General features: G+C 41.6%; 2 protein-coding genes across 3 annotated transcripts in view; both read left to right on the top strand.

Moving 5' to 3' along the window:
• The window catches only part of LYST (lysosomal trafficking regulator), a 127518-nt gene extending 119522 nt beyond the window's left edge, over positions 1 to 7996 (top strand). The window contains exons 48-52 of the mRNA XM_084625190.1: positions 340 to 479; positions 665 to 762; positions 2886 to 3042; positions 3273 to 3344; positions 5448 to 7996. Coding sequence (XP_084481316.1) covers positions 340 to 479; positions 665 to 762; positions 2886 to 3042; positions 3273 to 3344; positions 5448 to 5586 — 606 coding nt within the window. The 3' untranslated portion in view covers positions 5587 to 7996. The remainder of the gene's footprint in view (positions 1 to 339; positions 480 to 664; positions 763 to 2885; positions 3043 to 3272; positions 3345 to 5447) is intronic.
• Positions 7997 to 10506: 2510 nt separating this feature from the next.
• The window catches only part of GNG4 (G protein subunit gamma 4), a 39598-nt gene continuing 36974 nt past the window's right edge, over positions 10507 to 13130 (top strand). The window contains exon 1 of one of the 2 annotated variants that reach the window (XM_084623732.1): positions 10507 to 10740. The gene's annotated coding sequence lies outside the window, so the exon portion shown is untranslated. Of the gene's footprint in view, positions 10741 to 11030; positions 11136 to 13130 lie in introns of those variants that run through there. The other variant, XM_084623733.1, reaches the window with a different exon arrangement.

Genomic DNA, 13130 nt, shown 5'->3' with positions numbered 1-13130 from the left:
CGGCCATCTGTATTTGAGCTACTGACATAACATGTTTGGAAAACAACCAGCCACACACAACTTTTTCTCAAACCTTGTGTGTGAGAGAAGTAGGAGAATATAGGGCCTTTCACATCTAATGTCTTACTCCAAATACTCATGTAAGCAATGTGTTTGCTTCTTTAAAAGTCCTACAAATAGCATCTGAACTGAAGATATGAAGCATTTAATCATGGAGTGCCAGTTCATTCCTTAAGATCTATACATATTGATCCAATTGAAAACAATGGAAGCCACACTTCCAAAACAATAAATACGTTGTGTTTAATTCAGGTCTCATTTTAATATATTATTTTTCAGCATTCTGAGATAGAAATGGAATCTCAAGTACATCTATATGGTCACACAGCAGAGATAACCAGCTTATTTGTCTGCAAACCATATAGTATAATGATAAGTGTAAGCAAGGATGGAACCTGCATCATCTGGGATTTGAACAGGTACAAATATAATTTCCTCGGTTAGCCTAAAAAGGCTTACTTTCTAACTGTTAAGAATCTTAATCTGAAATGATTATTTTACACTATTACTTTCCAACTATTTTAATCTTATGTGAAACCAAAATTCAGTTTTGGTTTTCTGAAAGAAAACTGCAGATTATTTAGAGATCTGTTATTCTTTGTAGGCTGTGCTATGTCCAAAGTCTTGCTGGACACAAGAGTCCTGTGACAGCAGTCTCTGCTAGTGAAATGACAGGTGATATTGCAACAGTTTGTGATTCAGGTATGTATGGTATCATGAATGAATAACCTATCCACATTTATAGACCAGATTTAAAGATCAACCAACTTTCCCAGTGCAATGGTTTGTCATGTGACTTGAATCATTTGAGCAGCCAACTAATCAACTCAATAACTTATTTCTATATACAGTATGATATGTATATCTTTTTTGTAGTTACAAATATGCTAGTGTAAGTGATTGACAGAACTGTATGTGTAATATTTTGATTTTTTTTTAAGATTTGAAACTTTTGAGTCCTGAGAGATTCAAATTCTATTAAGTGCATTACTTTCATGATAGTAGTGATTTGTTTTCCAAGATACTGTATCCTCCAAAGGAGTTTTACTTATACAAAGCAAAATTACATTTTCTAAAACTACAGTCTTTTTGGAGTGTTCAGATGTTCCTTGATATATGCACTATATTAACAAAGAGTTTATTACCTAGTGACTCAAAGCAAACGGGAAAAGCAATGTGATCTTGCTGTGATTGGAACCAGAAAAATTCTGTAGAGTAGTCTGGTTTTTTGTTTGGTGGTTTTAAGGAAAAACCCTCCAGAAGAAAGTGTAGGTATTTGTTGTTAATGCAGAACCCTAGAGAGTTTGGAACCCTGCAATGAGTTTTTCCCAGAAAGTCCCTGACTCTGCAGCCAAATGGCACAAAACCACTTTTTCTTAATTGTTCTTCCTCCTCACACATCCCAATCATGTATTTGGATAGTAAGTCAAATTTTCACATGGGCAGTTAGAAGTAGCTTAAGGTGCATGATGATTTGATGCTTACTGCATACACACACTACAGCACTATATTTGTTTCTGTAAGAGGAGGCACACTGAACAGCACTCATTACCTTTTTATTACTTTTTCTGTCTTGTAGTGTAGTTAATGTTAATTTGAGGCTGTCATTTGGACAAGGCCTCTCTCTTTTTTCTTTTTTTTGTCTGCATCTAATTTTCTCCCCCATCAAGGGAGGTAGGCAAGATAAATAGATTAATTTTATAATCCATATGGCAACAAGCAGTTTGTTGTCCCAACATTTATACATACAATGTCTTGGTTCTCAATGCTGAACTCGTACTACGAAGGAGAGGCTTCTAAGGTCTCTTCAGGAAGCTGCTTTCATTCTTCCTTTCTTCCTGTATTCCCATGAAGAGTGAGGTGGATCAAAATCAGTGCTGTAAATAAGTCTTGCAAGATAGCACAAGCAGATTATTATATTAAAGGATGATTGAAGGTTAGGACCTCTCGCAATTAGAGAAACAGAATACATGATCTTAGCATTCCAGGGCCAAGGCCAGGTCCGAGACCGAATCTGAGGCTTTGTCTACACGGCACATTAGTTGTTAATACTTTTGTCGCTCAGGGGTGTGAAAAAAAACACCCCTCCCAAATGACACAAGTTTTAACAACAAAAAGCACTGGTGTGGACAGCACTTTGTTGGCGGGAGCCGCTCTCCCATCGACGAAGCTACTACCCCTCGTTGGGGGTGGTTTTATTTTGTCTACGGGAGACCTCTCTCCCGGTGATAAAGAGTGGTTACACTGCATGCCTTACAATGGTGTGGCTATAGTGGGACAGATGCACCGTTGTAAGGTGTGCAGTGTAGACATAGCCTGAGATATTTGTCTCCTTTATCTTTACCATTCTCAGGCCTTGTCTTCGCTAGGAAAAAATGGTGTGTTCTTACCTTGTGTTAGCTAACATAGGGCAATTAACAAGAGGTAAAATCCTAGTAAAGACAAGGCAGTTGTAATGTGAACGAACACATTAGCAGATTGAGGTAAACCTTGAGAGAGAGATTACAATGTTTACTTTGACCTGCTAACGTGAAAACTAGTGTTTTCAAAAAGTCTTATTGGTGAGTAGAATGTTATATAGCTTCCTTACTGCTAAAGTGCTATGGTTTATATCATATTAATTTTGTGGGGGTTTGCCTATACAAACAATATGGTAAAAAGAGAAAATAACTGTGGTACAGTATTTGTACAGTTTTCTGATCTGAGTCAGTTTTCATCTTTACTAAACTGATCTCTTGCTGATGTGGCCTTTAAAGCTAAATGACATAGGCTATTCAAATAGTCTAAATAATCTTGTAATGTTCGTGTTTTACTTTGTATTACAGTTGGAGGGGGCAGTGATCTGAGACTTTGGACGGTAAATGGTGATCTTGTAGGACATGTGCACTGCAGGGAAATCATATGCTCTGTTGCTTTCTCTAACCAGCCAGAAGGAGTGTCCATCAATGTTATTGCAGGGGGGTTAGAAAATGGGGTTGTAAGGTAAGAGCATACACTCTCCTCCTCAAGTTCTTAAAGTACTTTGCTGATAAACACTTATAAAAACATAAAATCAATGTTTGTTTTTGTTTTGAGACTGTATGCAGTTTTAAAATCATGCTAATGTTCTGCTTTACAAAAAGTTGAACTAGTTGTTCAACTGTTTGCAGTTTCTAAAATTAAACTTATGTTTAAGTAGAATATGGAGAAAATAATTACTTTTTCTTTTTCAGGCTGTGGAGTACTTGGGACTTGAAACCTGTGCGGGAAATTACATTTCCTAAATCAAATAAACCTATTGTAAGGTAAAAAAATTTTGCTGCATAAAAAGAATTCAAGTTCCCTTTAAAAATAAATCTGGACTTTTGAAGACACTGACAAAGGGGGGAAGTGGATGAACAAAACTATCTGCAAACAGGCACACAATCCTACTAGTTCCCCATGAAAGTAAAATGAGCACAAATACATTGTAACATGACAGTAATAACTATTCCCAGCTGCTACCATGATGAGATAAACACAGACCGAAACTTGAAGGATTCCCTTGTGGACTGAACAATGCTTGCTCTTTTGTCTTTTAAAACAAAGTTTATATTTTCCCCCAGGATTTACATATTAACTCCAGATTTGAAATGGTTATAATATGAGCTTCAGTAGTAAATGACTTGTATGGCTTTATTTTGTTGCTGTGCATTTTCCCCCTCACCCTTCCCCCTGGCTGGCACAAAAAAGCCCAGATCCTGCAAACAGTTAAGCACCTGTGTTAATTTTGCGCGCACACAGTCTCATTGGTCACTTATGTAAGAGCTACACTCATGCTAAAGGGTTTGCAGAATTGGGGCCCAAACTCCCACTAAAGCATGCCCTCAGTGGGAATTTCCTTGCATGAAGACTTGCAGGATCATGCCCTAAGTTTCATAATTATTCAATAGTAACAAATTTTATTACAAGAATTTATATTTGTGCCCATTACTGAAGCAACATTTTTAAACATATTACAATGATCACTGTTAAAGCCAACACTTACCATTGTTACCACATCCTCCTGGTAATAGTGGTTTCTGAAATACTGACTTGCTCTTCTAAGCAGCAGAAATTCTTTTTTTAAATTACACGGTATCAATTATATTTATATAGAAACTGTTTGGTTAATCCAGAAAAATTCCTTTTTAAATAGAGAGAAAAATGACTATTCTAACATTAGTTGTGTTAGGATACATAGGCCTGGTCTACACTGGGGGCGGGGGGTGTCGTCGATCTAAGATACATCGACTTCAGCTACGTTATTCTGGTAGCTGAAGTTGCGTATCTTAGATAGACTTAGAATCACTTACTTCGCATCCTCGTGGTTCGGGATCGACGGCCACCGCTCCCCTGTCCACTCCGCTTCCGCCTCTCGCTGTGGTGGATTTCCAGAGTCAACGGCAGAACGATCGGGGATCAATTTATCGCGTCTCAACTAGACACGATAAATTGATCCCCACTAGATCGATCACTACTCACTAATCTGGTGGATAGTGTAGACATGGCCTAATAGAGCACAAGAGGTGTTTCTACCTACATTGAATTCTTTAAATTGCAGTAAGTTCAGCAAACTAAACACTTGGGTCCTACAGTACAAATGTGTAATTAGGGATTCCGAATGTGTGTGTGAATGGCTAGAGTTGAACTCCCATCTGACAGCTTTGCACAGAAACATAATTCTCTTCACATTTGTAATGGGGTCGCAGGTTTAACCTGTGATCTCAGCATCAAGTTAACTTAATCATATTTCATTTAATGTGTACCAACCATCACCTCAGCAGCACCTCACAGTAATTAGAAACAAGGACTTTTGTACAAGTTTCTGTTTTTTTAAGTCTCTTGAAATAAAACAATTAGCAAGAATTGGTGGATTTACTTACTGTGGTGATAAAATCAGGAAATGCCTGCCTTTAAAAACAAACAAAAAAAAGTATCCCATGAAATTTGCCAGATTCTGGTTCTGGCCATCCATCTGAGAGCAGGTTCCAGGGACATGGACCCTGTACTGTGAACACATTCTGCCAGACAGAGACAGTTCTACCCAGGAAATGACAGCAGGAGCAGCACAGCAGATTGTACTTGTAGTGACAAAGAGAAAAACAAATTGACTGGGTATTAAGTTAAATTTATGGCAGTAAAGTTTGTAACTGACACCTTGAATTACAGTTTGAACAGGTAAGTATTGCCCACGCCCACCTGTGTGCGCACATAGCACTAGAATTATGCATTCATAGGAACTTGCCTCACTGAAGGCAAGCTACTGATTTTTGTGTTGGCTGCAGTTATGCTGTACTTGTCTTTTTTAAAGCATCTCCTCTGGTATTTTCAGTTAAATGGTATAGTTTGCTAAATATGATATAAAATTAGATTTTTGTTGTTTTCAGCCTTACATTTTCCTGTGACGGTCATCACTTGTACACCGCAAATAGTGAAGGAACTGTTATAGCTTGGTGTCGCAAAGACCAGCAGCGCTTGAAACTACCCATGTTCTACTCATTCCTTAGCAGCTATGCAGCTGGCTGACGACTCTTCATGCTGCTAAATCACCATATCGCTGAAGCACTTTAAATCCAGCGTAGATCATAGAACCTCTGTTGTTTAATTGGATTTTGAAATGTATTGAACTTTAAAACAAGTGAGTTGATGAAAGCATACATCAATCTGAAGCTACTGTAAAATGTGTGTATGCATGCCCCAAATTTTAAACCATATCAAGGTTACAGGGAAGTTCTGGATACAACCAACGTGGTGCACAAATGCTCTAACCAACAAGCTGAAATGCTGCAGTGTAAAATGTAATATTTTTAAAAATAATTTCTTGAACACAAGTATTCCAAATCTTGACTCACTAGTGGTGACTTTTTCCCTTTCATTCTTTGTGTTGTAAAGTACCAAAAGCATTAAAATTTCTTAAATATTTATAAGAAGATTGTCAATGTGTGTATCTGATCAGTCAGTACAGTCCAATTGGCTCTAGCGTTAGTACCCCAAAAATTTAAAAATGGAGGATTCAAAACTGCTTTTTTTTGAGAAGCAAGTAACTCAGTAGGTCACTGCTTTGTGCACCAACCATTTTATCGTGTGTCATAATGCTAAAAATTGAACTTCCGTTATTCCCAATATTCCATAGTTTTTGCTAATTATTGTCCTACTAGAGCTGAGAAGACAGTCTTGAAACTGACGGAAACCAATGTGTCTGTGTTTTAGTAACAACCAGACACCTCATGGCATCATGAAACAATAGTTAAACAAGGTTTTTTATCTAATTGTAAATTGCACAAATGCGTAACACTAGTTACTTATTATGAATCTAAGTGGCAGAATATATTTAGCATACATCTCAGTTCAAAAATACAAAGAAAACAGCGCTGATATCATCTGCTCCCATTTAGTGCCATGTGAGAGTTAAATACATGTAAAATGTTTGAATGAGACCATAACTGCTTGTCTAATCAGTGTTCACCTTATATGTCAGTTCAGAAAAGTTTACACAGACATAGAGTGCAAATATGATATTTATTCCTAGGTGCTAATCTTTGAAAAAGGAACATGCATTCAAGTCAGGAGTTAATACTTCACAACCTATCAATTGAATTTGAAGGTGAATTTTTTTATGGCATCCCCCACACAGGACTGACACGCTCAATAACTTAAATATTCGGAAAGCCAATATCAGCTGAGCATAATTACATATTCCTCCACTAGGGAAAAAAAAGTTACAACCCAAAAATGCAACAGAAACCTATTAAGTAGTTAAAACCTATTTTTTCCTTTAAATCACTTACACATTCCACTTCTACCATATAGATTTTAATGCCTATATTTTTACTCATTGCATATATTTATCCTTCTGCAAAACACTGTACTGTAAGATCTATAATTTGTCATCTGGTGATAAAGACAAAATATGTATAGATACCTGCAAATCATAATATACACACAATCTGTGCATTCTGAAAATTCCAAGTGTACATCTTTTAACTTCTAGATTTTCAGAAAACTTTATACATTAAGTACAAGGATCTTCCCAGAGTTCATATTCTGAAAATAGATTTTTTGGACCAGTGAAGAATAAGCAAATGGCTGCATACTGTAAGAATTTAACTTTTTCAAATGCATATATTGCAGGTACATTTTACAAGCTGGCTTTAATCATGTTTTTCATACTCCAAATACAAACTGAGAAGCTTTTTGGTTCATGTTGAAGTGATATGCTTCATTTAAAACTCTTTTGTTTTGGAGGCTTTTACTTGCTCCCCAATTTAAATATGGGATGTTGCTCATGGAGTCTTATTTTTTAAAAAGCAGCATTCCATTTGTTATAAATCTCAGATATGCAAAATAGCTGTTCTTGTAAAAAGTGCAATATTATATTTTTATGTAAAACACGAACTTTTGGGGGCAGGGAATATTTATTCAGCTTGATAACATGTTTTGGAAATATTAAAACACCTCATGATAGTATATGTGCATGTCAGGCTGAAAATTCCTGTAAATAATCACATGTTGCACTGTCTTTGTATACACTGCCACCTGTGGTGTTGGGTAATAAATCATTAATTTGATACAAATACAGATAAAAGGCTGTTTATGCAATACCTACAGCAGTTTTTTGTGTTTGGTCTATCAATTCATTTTTCAGTTTGCATTCCATTGTTCACTTCTCTAGTGCCATTTGCAGCTGTTCCTGTACCTTAACCTACTCTCTTTAAAAAGTAAAATGACCAGATTGCATTCACAACAGGACCCCTCTTATATGTAGGCAATCCCACACTAAAAGCAATAGGGTTACCTGGATGTGAATGAGGGCAGAATTTGGTCCATTATCTGTTTTGTAACTACTTTCCCTCCAGTTGCTACTAATCTGATCACTTGCTGTTTTGTCTAATTTAGATTGTAAACTCCCCAAGGGAGATATATTTTTCTGTATAGTTATGACCGTGTATGAACACTGCTGTGTAGACAATCTGCAACATGAAAATACTTTTCTATATACTCCACTGTTTTTCAACCTACTTTAATTCAGTTCTTCTTGGTTCTCACATTACCAGGTCTCCTTTGAGGGAACTGCAGCATAATTGACAGCTAAGTGGGGGCAGGGACTGGGGGAGCAATAGGCTCCTGGCTGGCTGCTAGGACTGAGCCAAAGACCGTTTGCTAGCAGGGACTGGGGGAGTAATGAAGTAGCTCCTGGCTGGCTGCAGGGACTGAGCCTGGGGAGGGCTGCAGGAAGGTAGTGTCTCCAGGGAGGAAGCTCTGGGGACACAGCCCCATACCAGGGATAGACTGGTTTAAAGACCATGGACATACCCAACCACAGGGGGTGCTCAAGGGAGGTGGGTACCGACCCCCTTTAGATGGTGACCCTCAAGGCAGGAGCAGCAGGGGAAGAAGAGACAAGCCGTGATGGGGGAACTGGTAAAATATGTTTATATTGGGGCTGGATATGTGCTTCAGCAACCAGTAACTTTTGAGTCATTGGTTCAAACCCAGGTGAGTGATCAGTGGCTTTTTTTCAAATCACCCATGCTGTGTGTAACTAGTAATCTCAATCCAGTTACAAGGGGTTGAGTGTTTACATCACAAAAGCTACTTAGGAAGGCGCATCTGAATTATGCATTACTGCTGAATTTCCTGGGTGAGGATGAAGCTACTAGGACGAGGCCAGGAGAGAATTGTAAATAATTGTAAAAGCACTGGAAATCAAACAAACTGAAGTGTTTACTATGGGAACTGAAAAATGTTGCAGTGTGTGTTAAACTAAAATTTACTTACAACCTTTGGGAAAATATATAGTCAAGATGGTTGGGTTTGGTTGAAAGTACAGCCTCACAGTTCCTGGAACCAAGACTTCCTAATAGCATATGCTATTTTTTTTTAAAGATTACCCTGTCTGTTCCATGTGCTAATAAGATATTCCACAGCATTTTTGTAATGTTTGCCATTAGTGTAATGGCCTAAATTTCTCCTCCCCTATTACTGTACCATAGGGTAAATGCAATTTTGTTGTCACTTTCCACACGATAGAGGGGGCTGTATTTCAGTGGTGCTCTAAGAATGTCTTTATGAAGCACTCTGAAAAGGATCAATACATTACAAAGGCGGGAAGAAGGGGAGCTAGGAAGAAGTGAATGCTTATAGCTAGAGGTCACATGACTTAGAGGGAAGAACATTTCCTTCGTTAGTTCTCTCTACCCCATTCTCTTCCTTTCCCTTCAACAAAAAGAAAAGGAGTACTTGTGGCACCTTAGAGACTAACCAATTTATTAGAGCATAAGCTTATGCTCTAATAAATTGGTTAGTCTCTAAGGTGCCCCAAGTACTACTCTTCTTTTTGCTAATACAGACTAACACGGCTGTTACTCTGAAACCTTTCCCTTCAACATTACTTATATTTTAAATGGCAATAGCTGAAAAAAAGTCCCTTTCTTTCCCTTCTTACTTCCAAAATTTCACTGACCTCTGTCCAACTCCATTTTCTGCTGTACTGTAGCAGGGGCACTACCTTAGGCAGAATTTGGCCATGAATTGAAAATTAGTTTATTTTTAGTGCATGAGCCAGAATAGATACCAGCTTGTTATGTTGGCTCTTTAAGACTAAGGCAACTAAAGCCCACTTTTTAGCTTGGTCACCCAGAATGAAGAGGTCCTATTTTTACCAGGCCTGCCACGGGGGGGAGGCACAAAGGAGGCAATCGCCCGGGCGGGCCATAGGGCCCCTAGGTGCGCATGGGGTGGTACAGGTGGTAGCGAAGGCAGCCAGGCAGGCATGTGGGAGCCCTGGCCCTGCTGGAAGAGCATGCCCATCAGCGCAGCTGGCGGCTTGCTGGACACCAGCCAGCGCAGGCGAGCACCGCCCCAGTGTCAGGCGGACAGTGCCTGCATCCTGTGCAAGGTTGCCCCAGCCCCTGCACGTGGTCCAGCTCCGTGCCCCTGTGGCAACGCTGGGCCCGCGGCAGTGTAGGGGGGCCCGCCTCCAGCCCGTCCTGCACAAATCAAACCTCCGCCATCCCTTTCTAGGGGGCCTGGAATTGCAGTCGGCGGGCCTGATTTTTACGTAATTGCTTATAGGTATAGATCCATCCATCAAACACAGGAAGTAACAGTGGCTGCTTGGGCAATCCGTACACCCCCCACCCCGCATGGGAAGGGAACAGGGCGTCCGGCCCACCTTGAGTCGCCTGAGCAGTGGGGACCCAACAGCTCCCTCGATGGGAGGGGTCGCAGTGGGCTGAGCCAGCAGTGGCTCTTCTCCCAACACCCCCCCCCCCCGCCGCCTCACTTTCTCTCACGTCAACCCCTGCCCTCCCCCCAATACAATGGACTTTCCCGGGGGGGGGGGGCGCGTGGGCCGCACGCACTGGTCCCGAGGCAGTTGGGCTGTGACTCGCGCCGCGCCCGCTCTGATGCACCTGAGGGACTTGAAGCGCGCGCGCGCGCGCGACGCGACGCCTCTTGCCAGTCGGGGCTGTTGCGGGGGGCGGGCTGAGCCGCCGCCGCCGCCGCCGCCCCTTCCTCCTCCCGGAGTAGCTGAGCGGGGCGCGCGGGTCCCCGGGCTGGCGAGCGGAGCCAGCCCCGCCATGTGCCGCTCCCCGAGCCCGGCTGCGGCTGCTGCTGCGGGGTCCCGGGCGAGGGCGTGAGCCCGCTGCAGTCTCCGAGCCGCCGCGGCGCCGGCAGGTGGGTGGCTGCCGCTGCCCGAGAGTGGGCAGGCGGGTGCTGCGCGGTCGGCGCGGGAGAGCCTGCCGAGCCGCTTGGCCGTGGGTGGGGGGAGCCGCCCGGGCCCGGCGATGCTCAGTGCCCGGGGCCGGGGTTGCTGGGAGCGTTCCCGGAGGCAGCAGACGGAGGCTGAGTGAGGTGACGGTCCATGGCCCCGGCGGGTCCTACCGCGGCGAGCGGCTCTGAGTCGCCGCCGGCGGGTCTGCGCGGGGCTGGGCTGGGCTGGCCGCTCTGGGCAGGGGGCGTGTGGAAAATGCCGGCCGCGCAGGGGCGAGCGCCTGGTGTCGTTGCACTAAGGAAGGCGAAAGGGCTGGAAGAAGCCTGATCGCCCGCAGAAACATCGACGTGTTTGGAAGGTACGTCAGCGCCGCTGGCCTCCTGGAAGCGTTGCCGAGCGGACATTGGTATGCTAGCGGCGCCCGTTTTACCGGGTGCTTCATTGGAGGTGGGAGGCTGATCCTTTGCCTATTTATAGGGAGCTGGAAAACGTGAGAGACAGAGAATTGACTAGTCACCCCCCTATCACACATAGTTCTTTACCTATGTCTGTAAATGTTACATATGAACACGTAAGTCCCGGCCTGGCGCCTAGTGTACACTTCCAATTACTTGCTTTTCTCAATAGGAAATGAGTTTGTTTGATGGTCAGTGAATTTTATTGGCTAGGTAACTTGTATTTTAACATGCAGTCCTGTTATTTTGTCCAGAGATCGGTGCAGGTTAGGAGGCTGCATCGTTCTCGACTAGTGGCTGTTTTGTAGTAACCATCTAAAAAGCCTCAAGTATTGCACATAAATTTTCTCCTTTTGAGTCTGGTTATTTGCTAAGGTGGACCGATTGCATGCAGCTCCTTTAGTTCAGTGTGCTTAGCACTGCCTCTCCTAGCTTGTCCAGTGGAGACACAGAAAAGTGCCTTTCTTTCTGCTAGGCTCCAGGAGAAGCTCATGTCTATGGAGGAAGAATTTTCCCTGTGAAACTGCTGTGGTGGTAGCTATTTTTTGTCATGGTGCTGTGAACTATACACCACGTTTTGCAAACAGATTAAGATAATGCACTTAAAACAGAAAATTCAAAGCGGTAACTTGGAAAATGTTCCTTTCTGAGAAGCATTCTGGGCTTCTAATAGTCTTTTGTTAGCTTCAACTCATTGCAAGCTAATGAAAATATAGTTGAAAAAGGAATTAGTCTGAAATAACCTAATCTCTTCATATTTGTTTACAAAAGGGAAATTGTGAACATGTAGCAATTTTATTTCTCTTGAATTTTAATTTAATGTAAAAAACAACAGTAAGGGGCAAGATGATGTCCTCTTGAGTGGCCAAACCTAAAGTCTAGGGTCATCTGCACAGAGAACCTATGCCAATGCGCTGGATCCTGGCAGTGTGCTTCTGTTGGCCCTTTTGCTGCCAGGCATGTATAAACATGCTCGCCATGGTGGCTACTGGGATCCTGTGGAAAAGCTAGAACAGTCTTGGACCGTGGCTTGTCCAGTGATTTTCCAGATCCACCTGTCTTTTCCACTCCTTCCACTATGTCCCCAGCCTGGCCTGTGTAATGTCCAACCCATCTGTCTGACATACCAAGATAACTCTGGGATTTGTGCCAGGAGGATCACTTCTTGCAAATGGAGAAAGGAAGGAGAGAGAAAACGACAATCTGGGCTATTATTTGTGACTTGGAATCCAGTCCAGAAAACACTTAGATGTGTCAGTAGCTTTACCTCACATAAACAGTCCTGTTCAGTCAATTGTAGAACTTACATGAGTAAAATTTCTGTATCTGCAGAACTGGGCCCTTAAATAGCACTTTACAGTATATGGTCTCAAAGTGCTTTACATACACTAATTAACTGAACCTAACAGCATCCCTTAGACATAATAGCATCTTTTTTGCAGATGTACTGTTACCTCTCTTTGGGCTGGGTTGTACTTTTACTGTCTTAAATGCATTCTTCAAAAATCTATCTAGTAAAGGTGGGGTTTTTTTAAGCCTATTTTATTAAATTAATAATAAATGTTAGTTTTCCATTTTCTCCGGCAAAAATGAGAAGAGGGTAGAAAACCAATTCAGCATAGTTTTCTCATATAGGAAACATGCAAGGATAAAATAAGGTTGGGGATGAAATAAAAATGCAGAGGAACTAAAATGTAAAAAAGCTATAAATAGAAAACATTACAATAAAATAACACTCATAATTATAGAGGAAAAGAACAGATGTTACTCACACAAATAGGAAGCTCAATAAAATTAATAGGAGAAAATAGCTGAAATGTGAATATGAAAAAAGAACTTCTGTGGAACAGAAACCAGAGACGTGGAAGTACTGAACAGTAAGAAAGCATGAAATAAAA

Source organism: Lepidochelys olivacea, assembly GCF_965140295.1.
Source record: "Lepidochelys olivacea isolate rLepOli2 genome assembly, chromosome: 3".
NCBI lineage: Eukaryota > Metazoa > Chordata > Testudines > Cheloniidae > Lepidochelys > Lepidochelys olivacea.
Note: the sequence above shows the minus strand (reverse complement) of the source record. Positions and strands in the feature narration are given on the sequence as shown.